The 24,302-nt window shown below is 40.7% G+C and overlaps 1 protein-coding gene across 1 annotated transcript; it reads right to left on the bottom strand.

Moving 5' to 3' along the window:
• Nucleotides 1-1,766: 1,766 nt before the first annotated feature.
• Nucleotides 1,767-18,171, bottom strand: atp6ap2 (ATPase H+ transporting accessory protein 2). Its single transcript, XM_007901528.2, has 9 exons — nucleotides 18,055-18,171; nucleotides 13,919-14,049; nucleotides 10,741-10,869; nucleotides 9,284-9,379; nucleotides 8,574-8,711; nucleotides 6,714-6,767; nucleotides 4,644-4,793; nucleotides 3,466-3,585; nucleotides 1,767-3,182 (listed from the first exon to the last, which is right to left on the bottom strand). Exons 1-9 carry the CDS (start codon nucleotides 18,128-18,130, stop codon nucleotides 2,988-2,990), a joined length of 1,089 nt encoding a protein of 362 aa, XP_007899719.2. The 5' UTR covers nucleotides 18,131-18,171; the 3' UTR covers nucleotides 1,767-2,987.
• Nucleotides 18,172-24,302: the final 6,131 nt, after the last annotated feature.

Here is a 24,302-nt window from a genome sequence, read left to right as displayed (position 1 = left end):
TCACTCAATGGTTCAATGAGTAGGACTGAATTCTCCAGGTGTATCTTCATTTCTACACACAAGTGCTTTGGCTAACTGGTAGATATTGCCTTGGAGAAGTTTGTCAGTGCAAAGATAATCAAAACTTTGTGAAGGTAATCTGGCAATTCTAGCTGAAAAATCAAACATCCGTAAATATAGGGTTGTCCCCAGAGGCTTGTAGAGTGGGAATATCACTTTAATAAAAGAGCCAGACCCAGAGTTCAGTTGTAGAGAAGATGTTCAAGGTCATAATGAATGTAGAAAGATTGTATCCACTAATTTGATTGAATTCTTTGGAGAGATGTCTAAAATGTAGACAAAGAGGTGCAGTAGTTATTGGTTTGGATTTTAAGAAGGTGTTTGATGAAGTGCTGTACAGAAGACTCATAGCCAAAATTAAAGCACACGCAATAGATGGCAAATTAACAAACTGATAGACCAATGTTGAAGAACAGGTGGCACAGAGTGGGAATTAAGGGATTTTTTTCAGATTGGCAGAGAGTAGTTTGTGGTGTGCCTCAGGGATCAGTGTTAGGCCCTCTCTTGTTCTCTCAATATTATCAATTATCTGGATGCAGGTGTTGAGGAAATAATTCTATGTGCAGGACACTAAATTATTTGTTCATTACCCCTCCCCACTGAAGAGTATTGAAGATTTACTGCACTTTTTACTTTGATATTCAAATCACAAAAAAAATTATTAAACAATATCTGAAATTAATTTGTGAATTTGAACAAAGAATGCTTTGAACATTTTTAAAAAATGTAAAGTATCCAATATTTGATTCAGATTAATGACATTCAAAATAATGGCATTGGAGATCCAATGCAAAACACATTCATGGTTCTCATACTATGAGTTCCTAATGTCAAATGAGTGGAGTTGGGGAGGGGGGAGGAGAGAAATAACCGAAAAATCATCCCCAACTACTCTATTTCCTAGCTGCAGAATGTCACCTGGGAGTAGCTATTGCAATCCCGGTTGCTTTTTCTGCATTCCAGGATTTTAATGCCCCAAATCCCAGGATTCCGCAGTGCTAAATCCTGCTTCAGAAAAATGCCAGGGAAGACAGCACTGCACAGCAACCTCCCTCCGAGCCAGTCATTGACTCATTTCCCTCCTTCCCCGCCTACTTCAGCAACACAGCTGCCTGATGAGGCACTGACCAAGACAGGGAGGGGGGGTTAGCAATGGGCAGATTTCACAAGAGGAAATAACACATACAGAAAGTGACAGAAAAATCAGTGACACATACACAGCATATAATATAGAGGGAGAGAAAAGGGAGACATAACACAGGACTAAGATAGTCAGTGGCACAAATGGAAGGTGACAGAGATTGATACATCCACAGAGAAAATGAACAAGTTCATTGTTACATATGGTGGGGGGAGAGACGGAGAAAGAATGTTAAATACAGAGAGAGACAGTAATATCCAGGAGAGAGACTGACAGAAAGTGAGAAATGAAACAGTGACAGCAAAACAGATGAACATAATACTAATGGAAAGAAATTACTTAAGAGGTGTGTTTGGGTGGGCAGATAAGAGACAGAAAACAGTGATGGATAGAAAGTAACTTATTTTTTTAATTAGGACTCAAATCCCAGGATTCTCTCTTATAGATTCCAGGATTGGGATTCCCAGGATTACAGCCCCAATCTGGGAGCAGATCTCTGGTTGAGGTTTTCAATTTTTCAACCTGTACCTCAATGCTCATTCAGCCTATTAAACTACAAATGACATAACTGTATACAGTCATCCTTTATTAATAACATTTACACAGAACACAAGTAACACATAGGCTTTCACATAAATACAAAGATCCATTTCTATTCTCTACCTTTATGTACCGAACTCACTTCACTAAGAGACAGGTTTAACAGTTGCAAATGAACATACAGATTGTCTTTAATAGGACTGCCATTCAACAGTCCACATAGTAATTTACATCTTTACACCACATTCACTTTAAACATGAAAGCAATGGAGAAGTCGAATCATTTAAGAATAATTTTCACAAAATCAAGTTAATTCATATCACAGTGCATTTTTCATTGAAGCTAATATCTATCACTGATCTGGTCACTATTTCAACATAAAATGACAAACTGAATCCAACAGTACTGAATAGAGTGGCAAGTCATTCAAGCAGTAATATTCCTAATATATACAGACAGAACCAATTTAATTGCAGAATAATAGAGAAAGGAGTTGCGATACTATAACCCAATGAAATGCTCATGTGAAGTCATTCTCTTCCATCAATTTCAATACAAACTCTTCCCCGGAATACTCATTATATTGATGATGGAAGTTGAGCTGAGGCCAGTTTGGTAAACCAGCACCGGGTGAAGAATGCACATTATACTTATTTGTGTTACAGTTGTTCAGCAATAGCATTGGACTACTTTGTAAACATTTGATGTTGGTGCAGATTGGATTTAGAATAAGAAATTATTTAACTAAAATTAGCAAGATTTTTTCCTTGGGTTGAAGGATCTTTAGAGACAACTAAAATCTTGAGGACATTAATTTGTCAGCACTGCTCAAGTTTCATCAGCAATAATTAATTGTTCATCATCAAGTAATTTCCTTCTTTCCCCTCCCACTATTGCATCGTATTTAAAATATAATACAATTTGAGAGATCATGTAGAAGTTTTCCATGATTAAGTAGCCACTGTATCCCATATTTGTTGATAATAGCTACTGTGACAGCCAGATATTTCTGCAAATATATCTACACAAATATATCTTAGATATAAGTGCAGAGGTGATGGATATTTAAATTTACATTGAAAAATTATGTTTCACATCCCCACATTACCCCCCTCCCCTCCAATGTTGGAATACTGCCTTAGCAAGAAACAGAACAAAGGTCAGAAATCAATATTTAACTTTCCTAACCCATCAGTTTGTATCCTCAGTGATTCCCTCCTTTAGGTTGGTTTTGACAAAGAAAGTTTATTCCATTTTAATTCGCTGGCTGGTCATTCTATAGATAATGCTGTCATAGCCAGGATCCATGTTCCACAGGTTATAGGAAATAACGATCACAGCTAAGGCTAGGGCTATCATTAACCACAGGACAATGTTGAAGACAACAGCATAGTTATAGTTGTACTGATAGGCGAAGCCGTATGGACTGCCTGGGTTGCTCTACAAAGAAAGGAATTGTTAGCAATATTCAATTAGCTTTGCATTGGCCAACATCTTTACTTTAATTTACAAAAAATATAGGTCAAGCTGTCAAAAGGATTAATATATTTTAGCTTGGTTTATAGCCCATTTAATTTTGTATTCAAAGGCCCCTTTGTTGAAACTTCAGCCATGATTAATATAAAAAAAGTGTTAACATTTGTCAATTAAACAAGGTAATGTTTGCATGCTGTTGAATTATGGCAGTACTACTGAAAAACCATTATTTCCATATTATACTTACTATGGATGTAGATTCCAAGATAGATCGAGTCTTTCGCATAAGAGGAACATCAAATGTCTTCACTGTCAGCAGGTCTATTAACGCATTTCCATTATAAATGCTGAACATCTCATCTGCAAACTGAAATAGAAAGTGTTGTACAGGAGTTTCAAATCTTGCGCACCAGAATTTCCAAATCTGAATTTTTACTGCATTTCTACAAATTGCATAAAATCTACTTTGCACAATTGAACTTAAACATATGCAGGTTACCGAAAAGGGAATATTCATAAACCAACATTTAAGCCCATTGAAATTTTTAAAGATTTCACACAAAAATGCCTACCTTTCTTAAAAGAAAACGATTTCTGAAGTTATCCCAATCAGGCGGTGAAGCCAATGGTCAGAGTTATTGAGGTACATAGACTTCAGCTGAGATAGCTGTATAGCCCCTCTCCTCATGTCCCTACCTCCTACCTAACTCCCGGCTTCACATAAACTGTCAATTCTCACTGTCTGAGCTCACTCGTGAAATTGGCCACTGAGCAAGGTATATTTTCCATTCAGCTTAAATTTTATAAAATCCTTGCATTTGATGGAGTGTCTTTATCGTTGGAAAGTCCTCTCAAAAGTACTTACCAGGATTTACCAAAGTGTAGATGGTGTATTTTGTAATCCCATTTTTATAACTCTCAAGTAGCTACTAATTTTAAGAAACCAAACCAACTTAGTTGTATTTTATTCTCACAAGAATTCAAATGTTTTGCTTACAGAATAGAAATTTGAACACAAGTTTCTAATTCCGACTTTAGGAGTGATTTAATTGAATTGCACCCAAAAGGAAAATACTCTCATCTCACTATGAAGAAAAATATTTTTCCAACTAATAAATATAACTGCAATTACTTTAACACTCACTTTATATGGAACAGTACAATTATTTTGCAAAAACTAGCAGATTTTGGTGCAAATTGGAATAATTCCTCCTGTTCCGCTATACTACTCCTTGCCCAATTTAAAAAATTTTAGTGGAAAAAGCACGTCTGTACTCCAAAATTCAAATGATTTAACTATTCTGAACCTGCAGCCAAGTGAAAGCCTAAACATCTAACTGAATACTGAGAAATCCTGAGCAACAGTTGAAAGGCTAATATACAAATTGATTACTGCCATGTAAATTTATGTGATAAGAGGCTTACCTTCTGGATGACATTTGCAAGGATTTGGGCAGCATCACGGAATTGCTGGGAGTCCTGCCCATAATGTTTTAAAATCTCTTCCAGACCCGTTAGCTCTAGTGAATAAAGATCAGGTGAATGGTCTTTTGCCAAATGCTTGTGTCGAGACAGCTGAGGAAATAATTTGCAAATAAATAGTTATTGTTCCTCATTTTCCATTACATTAACTTGAACACAGCTATAAACTGATAAAGCATACATTTAATATGCTACATGTTATGGCATACTTTTTAAAAAAAATAGCATATTTGGAGTGCTGTTTCGTTCAGCTTACATAGTACACTACAAAGTTGACTCAGCTCCACTCATTCTTCAACAAAAATATCATAATTGAGCCAGCAGGAGAAGCTTATCATTCCTCTATCTGCCCCCTTGATCTTCAGACAGCTAACAAACTGTCTAAGCTCTTGCTGGAGACATAGACAACATTAGAAATTCCTTCCTGAGTGATATGGTGATCAACACAGCTTGCACATAAAATGCATTAACGTGACCTCTTAAATCATAGTCAGGAAACACACTCTATTCTGCTTAAATGATGACGTCACCACCCAGAGCACAATACATCCAACTAGAGTCGCCACCGAATCCTAAACATACAAATGTGTACCTATAAACACCACACCAGGTAACACCTTCCAGCAGCAGTGTACAAAGCATCAAGAGTTTCCTTGTCACTCTTTAGACAAACAGCTACTTCCAGGATGGCGAAAATACCTTTGTAGGATACCTTAAAACACATTATCCAGAATGTTAAGCATTCAGGCTACCAGGACATAAACCAATTAATCCAAGCACTTAAGTGTTTTTTAATAAATAAAGACTAGTTCCCAGCAGGCAGAGTGACTTTTCAATATAAGTCAGAACACAATATATCACCACTGTAGTTACATTAAAAAAAACAGTCCACCTCAAATTTGGTCCTGGGTGAAAAAGGCTTAGCTTCTCATCTAGTTCAGTGTCCTATTATGTTTGCAATGTTCCACTTCTGCTTTAAAATCAGAACTTCTCTCTTCCCAGAAAGCCATGTCATCCTGTTTTAATTCTTAGTTTAGTTTGTATGTGTGACACGTTTTGTGTGCTACATGTTACGACATACTTTTTAAAAAAAAACATGTTTGGAGTGCTATACACCTGTTTGGCTCAGATTATAGTGGACAGCAGGTGGTGCTTTTACCACCGCATCCTTTAATTTGGAAAATGGTGCTCCCAAACTGGCTTTGCTTCTGTGCATGCTTTTTGCCTGGGTCAACTGACAATGGAAAATAGTTCACTCAGAAGGGTCTCCCTGCAGTTGGCCATAATAAAGTTCTAACAAATATATGCCCTCTTCTTCAATTATAGTGCGGGTGACTGCACAGGAGATCCAGTCATGAAGAGGCCCAGGTAACCTGCCATTAGTAGCCTACCCCTGCTCTGGCATCTAAGTCTCTCAAATAGTTCTAAAACTGTTTGTCTAGGGGAACTGCAACTCACCACCCCTGTAACATTGTGGTGCTATCTATTTTAACTTCAAAAAATCCAAAAGATTGTTGCACAAATAATAATAATCCTTGCATTTGATTTAGCGCTTTCCATGTCCTCTAGATGTCTCAAAGCGCTTCACAGCATATATTTTAAAGTGAATTGACCATATATTTGTGGGTGAAACGCGGCAGCCAATTGCGCACAGTGTCCCACAAACAGTGATGGATTAAAAATGACCAATTTACTATTTTTTTTAAGAGGGATTATTATTAGGTGTGTGGAGTTAGGAAACTTGCCCAAGGTTTCGCCCTGCCTGGAATTGAACCCAGGTGTCTCGCTTGCAAGGTGAGTGCTCTAGCCACTGAGCTACAGAACTCCACGATTAGGTGCTTTTGAAAGAATACTGAGTATAGAGTATACGACTGTATATGTGGAGCTAAGTCGATTGAAGCAATAACAATGACAGCAATTAAAAAAGTGACTTGTTAATGTACATCAAAAAGGGTGTGAGAATAAGGAACTACCACTAGTCTATTTTTAATACATTTAATAAAATAAGCTTACCAATGCAGAAATATCATGAAGAACTTGCAGCTCTGAAAGGAATAGCAAGTCAACCTAAAAACAAAAGAAATATCCTTCAGAACCTTTGTGAAACAAACTGCAATACATATGACTTTTGAGGCGGTTGACCTGTAAACTACAACAACATGCATTTATATAGCCCTTCACACAGGGTAGCATCGCAGAGCACTTAACAGTGGCAGAGTCTGACCCTGAGCCAGGGGTAGAGGGAAGTGACTATAAGCATGATTAAAAAGAAAGTTTTTTTAGACAGGATTTGAAAGTGGGGAGGGAGGGGGCAGGCAAGGCGGAGGGATTGAGGGAGAGAGTTCTAGGTGTAGTGACTGAAGGGACAATCACCGATTATGGAGTGGAGGGGACGAGGGACAAATAGGAGGCTGGAGCCAGTTGAGCGGAGATAACGGGTGGGGGAGTAAGCAGATCAAATAGGTAGGGAGGTGCAAGGGGATGAAGGGATTTGAAAGCTAATAAGAGGATCTTGAAATCTGTGCAAATTATCTGTACAGTACTGTGAAATCACTAGATTAAAAAAGAAATTTGGTTCTAGATCTGCTTTGATCCCTGAGACACAATCTGTTGCCTTAGTAGAACAAATGTCACCTAATTCATTCCCAAAGTGAGGTTTATAGGAAGACTCCAAAGGTTTGCCATTAGCCAATATCAAAGGCAAGGATTATTCTTTTATAATCTCCATCAGAAGAAGGCTTCACAAACCATCACAAGCAGTTATGTAGCACCATTTACATTGCAACATGTTTTCAATCAGGAGAAATTTAACATGTGTCCATCAGCATAGTTGAAGAATTCAGAAGCTGGAAAGCAGATAGGTTGTGACATTTTTGGGGTTTGCCAAAAAGCTGGTATCTGCTAACTTATACCTTGGGCGGGGGGGGGGGGGGGAGGGGGAAGTGCAGAGGTAGGATGTCCATGTCAATTTACTGTTAAATTGACCCAACATCTCGGAACAAGGTACTTGAATTAAACTTGCTGTTAAACAATGATATAATAATTCTTGCATTTGATATAGTGCCTTATCAAGTTGTTGAAATGCAAATGTCATTTGTTGTTGTTCATGGGATTTACAGCAAAATATAATGACCATTGTAGGCGAATGCAGAAGCCAATTTGCAGGACAGGTCCTCAATTTAACGTCTTATCTGAAGTAAGGCACTTTTGACAAACAGTATTCCTTCAACATTACACTGAGGTGTCAGATTATGAGCTCAGTCTCAATGTGGTGCTTGAACCCACAACTTTCTATTAATAATAATCCTTGCATTTGATATATTATTATGTCTTCGAGACATCTCGAAGTGCTTCACAGAATAGTGTAAAGTAAATTGACTTTATATATGGTGGGTGAAACACGGCAGCCAATTGCGCACAGCAGTGTCCCACAAACAGCCATGGATTCAATGACCAAAATTATTATTTTTCTGACTCAAAGGAAAGAATGCTATCAACTGTGTTAGGCTGACGCCTATGAGGATAGTAAAGCAATACAACCGTGTACGTGTGAATTCCTGTTAAGCTTTGATACACAGGTAATAAATGATAAAAATAAATAATCAAGGGTACAACAGCAATTAACATTGTCCCTCAGGGACAAATCAGTGTCAAATACTTACTGAATATTTACCTATGTAGGTTAAAACTCAAAATATAAACTTTGCAATTATTTCAATCTAAATGTTTGGTACAATATGTTTCAGCCTCAGTATTTTGGTCAAAGTCTTCTTTAATGCTGCTAATCTGTAGCAATTTTAAACAAATCTATAATCACCAAGACACTTTGCAGAAAGTCCACCCGGAAAATAACATGACAGTAGTTCCTCATACCTCATTATTTTTGTTCAGGGAATTAGGAGGAAGGAAGCTCAGCACAGAGTCATCTTGGAACAAGCGATTCCTCATCTGTCGCAAAGTTACAGGGAGATCCTCAAAAATGGCATTTGCTTTCCCCACCATGTACAACCTCTGCAAAGAGTTCACAAGTTGCAAAACAGTCACAACTTTAAACAAATTAAACAAACGGCAGCAAGTGTATGAAAATTGGCCCTGGGTTAAGGGAGGGGAGTGGGGGTGAGAGAAATCCAACAGCCGTGGTTTCACCTCCTGATCACGATCCAGTAACACATGCTTAGAATATGTAGGTGGACAAGAACAGGCTTTACTGCAGTACCTTATACCTTGACCTATTCACCACATCTGGACTCCCACATGAATGAAAACTTTACCAAGGTCTCGTTGCCAATGATAAGGCTTTGCAAATATCCATGGAAGTACACTCTTCTTCAAGAGTCAAAATGGGGATTTAGAAAAGTGGCAATTTAGAAAAACATGCAGTGCCACCAGAAAGGTCTACTTTTGTGCAGGACATTTGTTTCACTGCCTTTAGCAATTGGAAGAAAACTAGATAAAAATCCAGATGGAATACTGGAATTCCTGCATCAACATATTTAAAGATCAAGACCAGAACTTTCAAACATCTGCACATGCAGATTATAGTTCTTAGAAAGTGAAACACATTTATTCCTATTTAGACTCACCTCCTCACTGGGAGCCAACTGCAGAACCACTGAAGTTTCCTCCGAAAACAAGGAGTGGATAGAATTTGAAATACTATCCAAGGTGAAAGGGACTGGCTACAATAAAGCAAATAAGTTAAATCATTTTTGAAGCTGTTCATTTATTGGATGAATTGATTTTCTACATTATGTCACAACTTTATAGACACACAAAAACAAATCTGAGGAACGTTTTTCATCTTTCATTCCCCTAAACTATTAGTCTTTTACTGCAAATGTTATTGACTGGAGAGAAATATCTAGAGCAACAGCTAATCAGAAAGACATATTACTCCTGAACCTTATTTTGAATCCCATGCCAAATATACGTTATTAATGTACTTAAAGCCAGGCTGAAAGTCAGGAAACTGAACTATAAAATAATTCCCAATATTGTAATTGTGATACTGTTCCTGCTTTATCGGAATTAGGAATTGGAATTAGCAACTGGGTTGATATTTCAAATATAATGCACAGAGGACAAGTAGATAAAGCTTATAGAACATGCAACAAAACATGTAGCACAAATGGACTTCTGTGTTTTATTTTAAATGGTTAGATTCTCCAAATAACTCTACATTTGTATGTCCTCTTCGGTCTTTAAAAATCATGTTTAATTCAACTTCTTTTACCAGTTTCCACTATCTTCCAGGGGTACAGAGTCAAGGAGAACAATATCCCTGTCCAATGCAGAAACAAACCTGGTCAGAATCCAGTTGCTTCCTTATGTTGGTCTAGTGCTAATGGTTCCTTTTTTGCATTGTTGCTCCCCCCCACCACAAAACTTGGATGTGGTAAGTGTTCATTTGTTATACTAACATATTCTCAGTAACCTCATAGGCAAGATAAAAGACTTTCAGGAAGTCTCTGTATAACTGAATCGTTATTGTGTGCAAGTAACCAACAACTGCGTGTAAACCTCCTTTCACGGTCCAACAGATATTTTAGAATTGCAAAATTTGTACAAACAAGATTCAATCTGCATTAAACCATTGGCACGTGTGGTTGTTTAAGACTCTATAACAACAGTTAGGAAAGTAAGTGGCTATGATACTTAAAAACTTGAAAGTTATTGGAATGAGATGGTATTGATTCAGGTTGATGCAGACAAGATTANTTTTTCTTCAAAGCCATGCAAACTATTAAGTACCACTGCTGTATCAGAAAATTTTCTAACCATAAATTTTGGCTTCGCTCAATAGCATAATATAAACACTTGCTCATCAGTAAACATCTCACGCATTTTTTCTCAACAAAATCATTGAATGAAACTAGAACATGTATTCAGATTAATATTTCCGGGCTAATTTATGAGGCTGTAGAATTATACCACCTATGTGCAAGTTTTGTTGGAAAATATTCATTCTATTCACTAATGTTGAACAGTAATACGATATCACCCCTTCCCCACCCACCACAAAATGCTGAAGATCACTTACATTTTCAACAAGGTACGAGATTCCATTCTTGGGCAGAACAATCTCTTCTACTCCCCTCACAGTCACAAGAATGGTGGCTCGTGGTCGGCTGAACAAATTGCCTCCTAGAAGTCCAGGCCACGAAAGATCCTTCAAAAAACAGTTACAACATTTTAAGCTCAAGCTAATGTTTTTGGTTTTGTATAAGGTGACTAACAGAAGATTTGTTCTACAAGCAAAACCATTATGACTATCAGAGAAAAATATTCACACCTATAAACCTGCCATTTTACCTTCCAATGCTTTGTTCAAGGTCAAATATGCAGCAATACTGCACGTGTACAGCATTCTTTCATTCAGTCTATAAACCATTTTATTTTAATATTAAAGAAGGTGCATTTAAGCCAGATCAAAACTGGTAACAATATTTGAAACTTAAAATAGGATTTATTGAAAAGTCTGGTCTATGCTATGATTAATTTATGGAGACTAATGCAGGAAGAAAGATCAATATATTTCTGGGGATATTTCTAGCAAAAAATCATTTAAGCATCCCACATAAGCAAGTCCACTTTGAACAATCAATCAAATGGACATCACAGCTCTGAAATTAAGAAAGTTGGTGTGCAATAAAGGTTTCTATTTTGCATGAAGCAGATATTCACTTTGTTAGGATTATAATAAACCTCCCTGAAGCTCCCAGAAATTCCACTTTTCTATAGGAACGCTATCACTTTCCTATTTTGCTGTAAGAATTCTCTCGCCTCCATTTAAACTTACTGATCTCCTGCGGCCCTACTTGTTCACACTCTGCTACCTCTGGCCCACTTCATGTACTGTGTCTCCTCCGCATTGAGTTCAGCAATTCCTTAATAGGTTTGAAATAAATTACTTTTTGAGTGATTAGATTTTAAAAATTTTGTTTTGAAAATTAAACCTAGCCAATAAACCTTATGAAATACTCCCCTTCACAACTCAATTCAGTAGTTTAATATTTATTACTGCAGTATAATCAGTAAAATTTTAGTATAACTCATAAAAAGCCAGAATATGCACCAAGTCAAATAGACCACATAAATTGCAGCTTCATTTCCCAACCTGTGCTGAGTTACCTGATCTACAATGGACCTCAGTGAATAATTTGCTCAGCCAATGGCTCCCCCCCACCACTGCATTTGGTCCAGACATGTGTAATGGTAACTTGGTGATGATGCCAGTAGTGACCATACCCCAGTAAACAGAAAAAGTAAGCATACTATTAGAAATGGAAAGAGAGAAACTTAAGAGAAAAAATATCAGGAAAACCATGGTCATGGGTGGTTTGTAATAGCATACAATAGTTTCTTACTTGAAGATTTGTCCAAATTATCCAAATTGACTTAAGTTACTGAAATAACAGTCAAGGTTGGTGGCTCTCTGTCAGTTTTTGGAAAGTTGATACAATTGCTTCCCAGCTTTAACTAGCTTGGAAATGCACTACTTCACTTTGAAATTACAAATATCAGAAATGTTAAAAGAATTCTAAGAAGCTGTCCAATCATATGGTTATGCTAAGTCATATTCAGAAGTAGTTTGGGTTCTCATTTGGAAAGATTTAAATGATCTTTCCCCTCCTCTCCAACCCCGAGGGAGAAAAAGAGGAACAAAGTATGAATTATCCCGAGGCTATTCCTGTCAACCTACCAGTAATAGCATTGACCAAGGGCAACTTGTCTTATCAAAGAGTTGCAGAAAGGCAACAACAACAACAACAAAATTATGTTTGTATAGTTCCTTTCACATCAGGAGGACATCCCAAGACTCTGGTTAGACAGAGTTACGGACCTGAGCTGGGAGTCAGGGTGGGGGAGAGGTGGAGGGCAGGCGGGGAAGCAGCGAGATCGAAAGCACGGTCAAAGAGAAGTATCTTGAGATGGATCTTGAAGGTGGCAAGGGAGGAGGCGAGATGGAGGGACTGCGGGATGGAGTTCCAGAGGGTGGGGGCAGAGTGGCGAAAGGCCCACCTGCCAATAGTGGGGCGAGCAAGGCAGGGGACGTAAAGCAGGCCGTACCCCGCTGAGAGGAGGGAGAGAACAGGATGGTAAAGGGTTAGGAGGTCGGAGAGGTAGGGGGGAGCAAGACCATGGAGGCCTTTGAAGGTGAGGACCAGGATCTTGAATTGTATCCTCTGTGTGATGGGAAGCCAGTGGAGTTGGGCAAGGATGGGAGTTATAGGGTCGCGGAGCCCAGTGCGGGAGACCTCACGGGCTGCAACAACAACAACAACAAAATGACATTGATAGAGCGTCTTTCACATCGGGAGGACATCCCAAAGCGCTGAACAGTCAGGTTTTGGGGCCTGAGCATTGGGGAAGGGTGGTGTAGGTGTGAGGGAAGGCAGAGAGGTGGGAGGGAGACCAAAGGCACAGTTGAAGAGAAGAGTCTTGAGACCGGCCTTGAAGGAGGCAAGGGAGGAAGCAAGGCGAGGGACCGTGGGATAGAGTTCCAGAGTGTGGGGGCAGAGAGGCTGAAAGCTCGGCCACGGATGGTAGGGCGGGTCAGGCGGGACACATGGACCAGGCCGGAGCCCGATGAATGGAGGGAGCGGGCAGGTTGGTACGGAGTCAGCAGGTCATAGAGTTAGGAGGGGGCAAGGCCATGGATGGCCTTAAAGGTGAGGACGAGGATCTTGAACTCGATCCTCTGGGTGATGGGGAGCAGTGGAGTCGGGTGAGGGTGGGAGTGATGGGGTCGCGGAGCCTGGTGCATGAGAACACACGAACTGCAGAGTTTTGGATGATCTGCAGCTTGTGAAGGGAAGAGTTGGGAAGGCCGATGAGGATGCAATTCCCGTAATCAAGCCTTGAGGTTACAAATGCGTGGGTGAGGGTTTCGGCAGCCTGAGGGGTGAGGCAGTGGCGGAGTCTGGCAATGCAGAGTTGTGGATGATCTGCAGCCTGTGGAGGGAGGAGTTGGGGAGGCCGACAAGCAATAAGTTATAAGGCACTTATGAAGTTTAATACCAACTAAACCAGAAAGGGTATTTTGTGTAGTTCAGTATACTCTCAGGTATGATCATGGTTGATTTATTAAATTTTAAGACGACCAAATAGTGAATAAACAGTAAAGTCACTGGAAAGTCATTAATAATTCTCTACATTGTATAGAGAAAGTCATTAATAATTCTCTACATTGTACAGTAACATGCAACATCAGTTACCTCCTCAACTGAAAAACCCATAGACAATGCCAACACATCTGGAATCCGGCCCATAGGTAAAGGTCCTGCAACATTCTGGAAATTGACATATTGTGGGGCCCTCAATATGCTGAATCGGTCACCAAGGACACCTTTAAACAAATAAAGAAAAGCATTCAAATGGTTGCAATTTTGAACTCTTTCACTCTTCACTTTCTAAAATTAGTAAGCATCACTCATCTGTACAATTCGATTTCACATTTTAGTTCCCAAATTAATTGAAGGTAAGCCTACGAGTTGAATCAAAGTGGGACGGAAAGGTAATAGACAAAAATAATAAAATCCTCGTCTCAACCTTTCGAAACCAAGCCAATGTGAAGAAGCCCAAACATTAAAATTTGTGTATGGGGAGGGGGTGGGGTGGGAGAAAGAGGGATGAGGACAAGTTTGATTTTTTTGCTGATTCTTATCGGAAATTAAAAGTGGACATGTATGAATATTGGACAAGGATCAGATCAGACCTGAGTTCAATTCCAGACAGGGTGAAACCTTGGGCAAGTTTCCTTACTCCACACGCCTAATAATAATCCCTTAAAAACAAAACAATAATTAATTGGTCATTTTCAATCCACGACTGTTTATGGGACACTGCTGTGCGCAATTGGCTGCCGCGTTTTGCCCACAAATATACAGTCAATTCACTTTACAGTATATTCTGTGAAGCGGTTTGAGACGTTTAGAAGACGTGAGAAGCGCTATATCAAATGCAAGGATTATTATTATCAAGCTCAGACAGAATTGGCTTTGCTGTGATACCCCCAGTCAAATGTCCTGCTAACTGCCCACACAAGAATGATCATGTGGATGCGGTAGCAGAGTACCAAAGACCCAAATCACTCCACTGAGCAAACCATACTTTGCTGCAAAAATTCCTAAAGTCATGTATACCACTGATGAATGCAATGATAAAACAACATTGATTTTCTTAGGATATGTGATAACGAGGAAGGTTTTTGGTCACACAAGTTCTCATCTTTAGGCCAAAAATGCCCAAGTCAATGTACATTACAAATTTGTAAATATTTTAAATTCTTAACACTAATCAGTAGTTAATTGTTTATAACTGTAATATAATTTTTTTTTAACAATCAGGACAACAAACTCACTCAATTTACATTTTAATTGAAATGTATATGAAATAATATTTGTGCATATTCCAACTAATTGGAACCAACCTACATAACATCAAGTCATATCTAGACCAACTTTAAAGCAAAGCTAATATTACACTTAAATTGTATGACTCATAATATCAGGTTGATAAACATTAATTCAAGGAGTATATAATGCAACCCGTTCTTAAATTAACCTTAAATACTCAAGAAAATGTACAGTACAAATGTATTATCAACCTAAATTTAAAGAATAATCTTGTTGGTGAAAATCCAGATTGACTACAAAAACAGAATTTTAAAGCAGATAAATCCACACTGAAACCTACTTGATCTGCACCAACTAGATTAAGATAAACTATGCTAAAGTAAAGTAAGATTATCAATTTCCAACAGAATTCCACAGAAAAGCTTAGTCATGAAGACATGCAATATTCTGCAGGAAAGAGCTGATTTAACTCTCTACACCCCCATACACATATTTGACCTGCATTTGTAATATACCGTAAAGCTCACAAAAGTGTGATCTGTAATAGTGTATCATCACCTAAGTCATACATCCCCCAGGTTACCGTTCAATTTCCCCAGTGACCCCATCCCGATCATTGAAGCCTCCCCGCCTGGCTAACTTTTCATCACACCCCCCGCCCCAACCAACGTGGCGGCAGGGTGGCCCTCATTTCCCAAGCTTCCCTTGGTGTATTCCCCTACTCTTCTGGCTGTTTCTCCTCCTTTGAACACCTCACCCTCTACCATCCCTCCTCTACTCTCCCCCCAAATCCTCCTAGTTTACCGCTCCCCCCTCAAACCTCCTGGCTCCTTCCTCACTGATATCTCCTCTCTGCTCTCATCCGTGTCCCTCTGCACTGCACACCGGCTCATGATTGATGTCAACCTCCACCTTAACTCCCCTTGTACCACCTCCTTGGATTTCACTGCCTTCCTCTCCTCCCTAAACCTCACCCTCCATATCAACTCGCCGAACCACACCATGGCCACTCCCTCGACCTCATCATCATACATGGCCTTGACATTTCCTATTTGTGTATCACGGACAAGGCCATCTCGGACCACTTCCTCATCTTCTTCTCCTCCCGCGGCCCCCTCCCCTTTTCCAAGTCCTCCACCTTTTTTTCCCCACCCTGGAAAAGGCTCCCCCCACCCCTCCCGAGTCCCTCACAAATGCCCTCTCTTTCTCGGACCTCCTCTTCCTCTGGCCTTCCACTCACAGCGATCCTGATGCAGCTATCGAGCTGCTGAATGACCGTCTCTCCACAACCTTTAATTCCCTGGCTCCCCTGAAATCCAGGGTTGTTACCAAACCTCGAGCGCAGATGGCAGAAATCCAGCCTCACGATTCACCGCCAGCTGTGGCTCCAGCACCTCCGGACCTACTGCCTCTCCCTTTCACAGACCAAAACTGACTTTTGCTCCAATGTCATCGTGGAGGCAAACAACAATCCAAAGACATTGTTTTCCACTGTCCATCACCTCCACCGTGCATGCCCTCAAGGCCCCTGTATTCTCACATCAAACGTCAAGTGTGAAGAGGTGCTAGACTTCTTCGCCTCAATTGAAAACGTCCACTTGGCTGCATCGTCCTCTTCCCCCCACCCCTACCGTGTCTCTTTCCACCCCACCCAGACCATCCACACCGTTTCTCTGGAGTGTGAGAGATTAGAGGAACCCACCCTCGATTCCTCTAATCTCTCACACTCCAGAAAATCTGAACTCTTCAACCTCCCTGGCCTCTCCCTCACACTCACTAAACCAGTGTGCAATCAGTTTGGTTGTGCCATTCAATGTACAGTACATGTTTTCTGCACAAGAGTTACAGTAAAAAATATATTGTTCAGTACTGTATATGGAAAGAATGGGCAACCATAGCTTTAATATGCAAGGATTAAACAAGGTACAGAAACCATCCTTTAATGTCATCAGCCAGTAGAGTACTTGTGTATTTGTTATGTGTTAGTCATATAAAATCTAACTTACAGATAAAACTTTGTACGAGTGATATGATACAACTTATTCAAGTTTGCCGTAACTCATACTTTGCATAAGTCATCAAATGTTATGGTCCCAACTGATACAACTTATGTGAATTTTACTGTACTAAAGATATCTTATTACCTCCCCAAACCTGGAAAGGTAGGAGTTTAAGAGCTGCTACAGATCTGCACTCATTTGTTTCAACCTTTCGAGAAGTCTGAATTTCTAACTCCAGAAAACCTAACCAGTTTAATTACGCCGTAACTCAGTAAACTCTGAATTAATGTTTTTTTTGAATGCTCTCGGGCCAATCCCAGCAATTCGCCTCTCGGCAGGTTTAAGGGTTAATCTGATGTTAACTGCCACCTTTGTGAGTTGACATTAAACTGTCAAAGATGGAAGAAGTCCCCAAACAGCAATCCCGATCCTGAAAATAAAGGGGTGTTGCCATAACATTCACTCGTACCGATAGGAATAAAAGACGAAGAGCCAACAGGCGAATAAGAGTAAAGGGTCGGTGTTGACCCCCTCACAGAGCAGGTGGTGGTTGTTGGGTTTTTTTTGCAAAAAAAAAATGACATTTATAGAGAGGTTTCAATTTTTTTAAAAAAAAACCTCAATCCAATATATTAGGGGGAAAAAAACCAGAAACAAATCACATGATCATCTTCGGCAGTCACTGACGGACGAAGACGAACGGCAACAAAAAAAAACAGTTGAACGTGCACATAGAATATACATTTTATGTATTTTTTTCTCTCTCACGAGCGCCGCGCGGCTCCGCTCCCTCTGTCGCGCAAGTAAGTCACCGCCGTGGGAAACCGAGGGGACCTTTCCAGTCAGACCGGCTTCCCTCAGGGCGGTGACGGGCGTCAGCTGATGCGACAGCCTCACGCAGGCGGCCCAGCGACCGCGCAGCTCGATTTTCACAGCCTCGGCGCACAACTGACGTTTTTTTGCAGCTGCCCGAGCGTCTCTGGTAGTGGCGCTTACCGGTTGTCAGGGCCGCGGTGGCCAGGAACAGGAGGAGAGCGCCGCGGCCGCAAACTCGCACCCCCGCAGCCGCCATCTTCCTTCCGTGTGCTGGCTGCCGGGAGCGCCGGAGTCGCTGCGGTTACAGGGGCCGGCGACAGGCGGCAGCTCCCACCACAAACTCAGCCGAGCCGGGGCGCTGAGTGACAGCGCGCCCCACCAGTCAGCGAGGAGGGCGGCGCTGTACGGGCGGGGCAATCCGTCAGCATCAGGCCGCCCGTTGGTGGGCAGCTTGATTGACACCTCGACGCAACCATCCACACAGCCGCCGACGCCGCGCTCGTCGCCGACGCGATGAACCAATGGCCGCACAGCGTTCGGAGCTTCGTCCCGCCCCGAGTAGCGCGAGCGGCTGATCACGAGCCCCAGTCGGGTTGGGGCGGCGCGCGGATCGATGAGCCCGCGGGGGGGGGGGGGGGGGTCGGGTGCGCGCGCATATACGCCACAACACGTTGAACATAATCAGGTGCCAACAGCACAGACCCAGGAACGGACTCAATCAACCAATCAATCAATCAACCAATCAATCAATCAATCAACCAATCAATCAAGGAATAAACACCACCAGGAAGACAATCAATAACAGCGGCAACAACAAAAAAAGCATAAATGCTAAATTATAGTTGAAGGGTGTCACACGTGATGGGGGAATGTGTGTGTTTTTAACCCGTGTTTGGCGCCTGACGAGCTGTGAGGTCCGGCTCCGGCCGCCTCGCATCAGCGCGGCGCAAAGTGGTGCAGGAGGAGGAGGCGAGGGGCGCCCGCAAGGCAATGCGCACACTTCAACCAGCGACCCCCCCCCCCACCACCTTTTTTTTTAACACACACGCCGCCCTTGGCCAGTAGTTACTGCTCCTCCATCTCTGTTGTTGTTGTTATTATTTTTGTTTATCTCGACCACAACTTTGAAAGTATCCAAACACACAAACATACACACACACACACACTGAGAGGGAGAGAGGGAATTGGGAAAAAAAAAGGAAGACGAAAGCTTGACCTGAACCCAGGCAGAGAGCAAGTGCTGAGGCAGTCAGTGCATTTCCTCCACTCGCCGCTGGATTGATGTGAACGTTTGATATTTATATTTCTTTTTTTTTAAAAAAAAAGGTTAAGAACTTTACAAAAAGGGACACTGACCACTAAGAACTGGATTTGTTTTTTTTTTAACATGACACCCACCTACAGCGCGTAACATCGCCGGGAGACAGACAGACAGACAGACAGAGAGACAGAGAGAGATTCCGAATGTGTAATGAACCTCGTGAGGTTTTTTTTTAGCTCCACACACACACAAAAAAAAACCCGAAAGGAAACGGTTTAAGTTGGAGGATTTGCATTTTTGCCGAAGCAAAAAAAAAAATTTCGCTTTCCCCCCCCCCCCCCCCCAAAAGGAAAGAGAAAGACTCCCTCGTCTCCCTCGGTTCCTGTCTCTTCATAGGAGTGAAAGCAGAGAAGACCCATCATCATCATCATCATCATTATGCTGCTGCTGCTGTTCCTGGTGTAAGGGACTCGCGTTTCTACACGTTTCCCCAGTGTGTGTGTGTGTGTGTGTGTGTTTCTTTTTAAACTTTAAAAGAGAATGAACCAGGAACCTCGTTGGATAGCGTGAAAAGGTGGGGGGGGGGGGGAGGGGGTCATTCGACTTCCATTCGGAGAATCGTTGCAATCTCCCAACACATGGCAAAAACCAAAGAAAAATACGCCTGGAGGGAGATGCATGGCGATTCGCGTGCGATGCCCGGAGAGCGCATCGGCAGCGAAGAGGATCGCAACAAGACCATCGCCAAGTGAGTTTCAGGCTTCATTTTTTGCAGCGCGTGCGGTGATGAGCTGTTGAATTGTATCCGTGGATGCAATCGCAAGACAGGAAAGAAATGTACCAGAGGTACCATTGACACATATATATGTGTGCATATATATGTATACAGTACGTGCGGTTCTGCCCTATCCCGGATTTTAATAATCGGCATTAACTTTGTTTTAAAGTGATCTCCTTGTAGTCACTGCTCACTGCGCGGCATTATCGTTTGCAGGGGAGAAGACTCCGAAATTGACAGACGAAGAGCCGAGAGCTTTAACCTGGTCAATCCTCGGTGTTCAGGAGGTGTGAGGAAGGTGGGTCGTGTTTAATTATTTAACTCTTTCGTGCCCACCCCCCCCAAAAGCACACAGCATATTCTCCGAACGCCAATGGACAGACATTGGAAGGCATCTCGGGGGTGAACTGTTGGCTGCATTGAAGGTGGTTGATGATTAAAACCGATCCCAGCAGCTTCGTAGTTGGTCTACACTCGCTTTTAAACCATCTCCTTAAAAGATAAACGTACTTTTTACATTTAGTGACGACGGGTTAAAATGTTACGTTTTTTGCAATTCCATTGATTGTTTTCCTGTTACTTTTTGGCTTCATTTCCATGTTTTTACGCACATATCGTCCTTAGACTGTCCTACCAGTAGAACAAACATAGCTTGGTTAATGGATTTAAAAAAAACAATGTAAAGTTCCACCCCACAGCAAATGTTTTAATTCCCAACACGTTTCCACAGATAATTTAGCCTTCTCCTCCCCATGGCATCAGTTAGCTCAGATCAACTACCGAAAGTAACTTCTGTCGATGCATTAACAACCACTTATCATATGGAATTTTAAAATGCTATCACCGAGATTAGACCATGTTGCTAAATATTCTAGTTGAAAAGGAATGATATATATTTTATTTAAGACCATTAGGCGTTTTTCTTAACTATGTCAAACTTTCAGATGAATCCATATTAAAGTGAAGCCCACGTTCAATAGTGATGAATGCACGTTAATAGTAATCAATCCATTATTTAAAAAGACTGAGCATATTAATCAATACAGAATCAAGGAAGATGACTGTATGGTTTCAGAAATGCCTTTGATTACTAAGATCCAGGAACGTTTTTATTTTCAGAAAATACCCAGAAGCCATACGTGAAAAAACATTAAAAACGATGTGAAATTCGGGATGAGAGTTCTGTTGACAGTTGTTTGATTCACCATGGATTGCCTTTTTTTGTAATGAGCAGACAGGCAGTCTTTGCGTTGATAAATTAAAAGTAAGCGGTTTGGGCCATGCTTGAGAGTTAGCAACTAATGAATAAGACGGTAGCAGAACACACTCTCTTTCAGCTGACCTTGAGTAGTTTGAAATATTTGATTTTGAAACGTTCGGAACCTTAAACCAAGAAATCAATGTAAGCAATAATTGTCTATTAAGTTTAGGGTTTGCCTTGTTTACTGAAATCGCAATCGAAAGCTAGCAACCTTGTGTACTATTTCAAGTACTGTAGAGCTGGTGGCTTGTAGTTCACTTGGTTGCTGGAGAACTGGAGGCTATCATCCAAAGTGTCGACATTTCAGCAAATGTTGGAAGTTTAAGTTGCAATGAAATTCTGATTTTTGGAAGCGAACGACTGAATCGTGAAATTGTCATACAGAGATGATCTTAAACTTGTGAATGTTACCGCTGATACTCTTTCAAGTTTGTCTCTCGAACTCTTTCTTCGTAGATCCGTGACGATGGTTTTGTTGGCATAAAAGTTTTGTGAAAACCTTTTTATTGAATGATATACTGCAGCTGCAGTTAGCAACTGGTGCAAATTGAAGTAACACTGCTCTATAAGAACGTCAACCGGGCCTATTATAGAAGTGTTTTGCTCCATTTTCAAGATATTTTTCTGCTGGATGTGTCGCATGTGTAAAATTCAAAGGGGAAACGTGCAAATAATTTAAACAGCCATAAAGGAGGGGGGCAGGTGATTGGAAATTAAAATAACTCGAATAAAAGGTAATTTACAGAACAGCATACTAGGTCTGGGCCTGTAGCCCTTTTACTTATAATTATTTTGAGGCCTTCAATTTCTCATATAATGGATTAATATTCAATAGTTCAATTCTCTGAAAGCATTTACGTTCAATTTACAACCGACTGTTATTTAATACACTTCTTGCCTAGAATTCTATTTCGACAAACTTGGAACAATAGGTTTTTCCTAGATTTCATTTTCGCCTTGTGTATTTTTAAAATATTTCTACTGCAGGTATTTACTGGTCTTATTTCACATTTCAGGATTTTTTAAAATAACATCGTAATACATAAGCGTTCATTTGCTTCAGGTACATCTCCAGAGAGATGGTTAGGAAAACGTCGATCATACATTGTACTAAAGATGCAACCTTGTTTGTTGAAATACAGTAGCCTCGTAGACTTCAAAGGGTGAAATTTCCTAGCCACCTTCATCTGACAGATGAATTGGTGGGAATGCATTCAAGATTACTTTTACAGCAGTCATAGTAAAGTTAGCTCGCTGATAGTTCCTCTTGGAATGGCGGAGTTAGCTTTGCCTGAAGAAATGTAACCAGCGAGCCTTTACTGCTTAGTGCTCATAAACATTGTGCCAGGTTGAAGATCCTCAAAACAAGTCAGTTTGGAACAAAAAGACCACTTTTCACGTTTTATATAACAATCCATCCTGCGAGGTAACGTGGCTCCCAAGTCTGGCACACTGGTGACGACCGTAATAGGTGAATTAGCATTTTAATCCCGCAGATCTGATTCAGCTCCTTGCTCGCTCACCATGTGTGCTAACCGTTTGTTGAGAGGTTGCTTCCAATCTCTGGTATAGGTCGCCATGGTCACCACACCAGTGGCAGTGCTAAAGCTGTGCTGTAGATACGTTTAAACCTTTGAAGATGGACATTAACCTCTTTTAATGAATCGACTCCTTTGTTTCCGAGAACCGAATCCATTTACCGGGTTATGGGACATCGTCATTACACGATACGATTGCAGGGTAAACATGTGTGGATCCAGCCCCTTCCTTCCACAGTCATGTGTTTTAGTCATCCTCATCAATCAGGTTCCTTCTGAATGACCTTTTGTAAGCATTACGGAAAGGACTGCTACACGTGCGTTTATTGATCATCTAGATATATTTTAAATATTATTGCTTTCGTCGTTAGCCAATAATGATTAGTCATTCGTGCCCCCACCACCACCACCACTAGAACAGCATAACCAGGTCGAATACCGTACATAAATACACCATGTGGTCATTATTATATTGTATGATGTTTGGCCTATTGCACATTTAATACAAACATTATAAATTCGATCAAAACGTATATAACACAAATGTGCAAAAACACTGGCAGTAAAGGGTTAACAGTTAGCTGGTCTTTACATTGTACCATCTTTGCTGACAGTCATGTGAGTCTTGCACAGGGGAAGGTCACGCAAGAAGCACCCAGCAGCTTTGGCCCCCTGCAAGCAGTGTACTTATAGTCCCAAAGCACTTTAACTCTATATAAATAGACTTGGAAACAAATCACTGTAACATTCAGTCTGTAGGAAGAACATACATTTACGCTTTCCATACGATTTGACTTAAATAACTGTTTCATTCTGATAAGTGGCACTGTGAGATTTAAGAAGGATTTGCTGGATGGAGAATATTTTTGCGGGTGGAGTTGAGGCCAAGCTTTTGAAAGTGTAAAATATAAGTTTTGCATTCTTAATGTGCAGTCAGGGGCGTGGCTGACCTTCTTAAATGAATGTCTTCTTTCTCTTCTGTCTGTGCTTTGGTAAATAAGTGCCTTCTGTAGTTAAAATATAACTAAAAGCTTTAGGTGGAACTTCCATCCATTCCAACATTTTCCTTCATCTTTCTTACACAGCGATTTAACAGCAAACTCCCAGTGTTATCCGTTCTGTAGTTTCACACCACACTAAGTAAATCGAGTCATTTTTAGTGAAGCAGAGCTTTTTCTTGTTTATATTATCACCAGTTTTAATACATTAGTGGACTTTGCACATAAGTACGTAATACATCTGCAGCAGAATCCGAGATGGGTGAAGCGCAATATTTTGTAAATTTCCATTCAAGTTAAATGGCCATTCATAGTTTACCTGTACAATAATAATACAAGTGTGTACTTTGATACGAAAGTACTGTTGCAATATTACGGTGTCTTTTTACTGTGGTAAAATAAACGTTTCAATCGTTTACGTTATTGTGGGAAAGACATCCCAGACCTGTATTTGCATTCAATTATTGTTTTCTTTGGGGAGGCTGTTTTGCATTTAGTCGCTCACATATTGAACCCGGATTGCACAGGCCCAGTTGCAAGGGCTGTTGTGGAAAATCAGTTCTTATCAAGTGGGAGGGTTTCTGTGTCGATC

This window comes from Callorhinchus milii, unplaced genomic scaffold (assembly GCF_018977255.1).
Source record: "Callorhinchus milii isolate IMCB2004 unplaced genomic scaffold, IMCB_Cmil_1.0 Scaffold4, whole genome shotgun sequence".
Classification (NCBI taxonomy): Eukaryota; Metazoa; Chordata; class Chondrichthyes; order Chimaeriformes; family Callorhinchidae; genus Callorhinchus; species Callorhinchus milii.
This window is presented reverse-complemented; position numbering and strand designations above follow the sequence as displayed.

Coding starts and splice junctions, on each gene's coding strand:
- atp6ap2 (XM_007901528.2), bottom strand. CDS start 18,130: ATGGCGGCTGCGGGGGTGCGAGTTTGCGGCCGCGGCGCTCTCCTCCTG. Junction 8,712..9,283: donor AGTTGGCTCCCAGTGAGGAG/GTGAGTCTAAAT, acceptor AACTCTTTGCAG/AGGTTGTACATGGTGGGGAA. Junction 3,586..4,643: donor TTGCAAATGTCATCCAGAAG/GTAAGCCTCTTA, acceptor TTTCTATTTCAG/TTTGCAGATGAGATGTTCAG.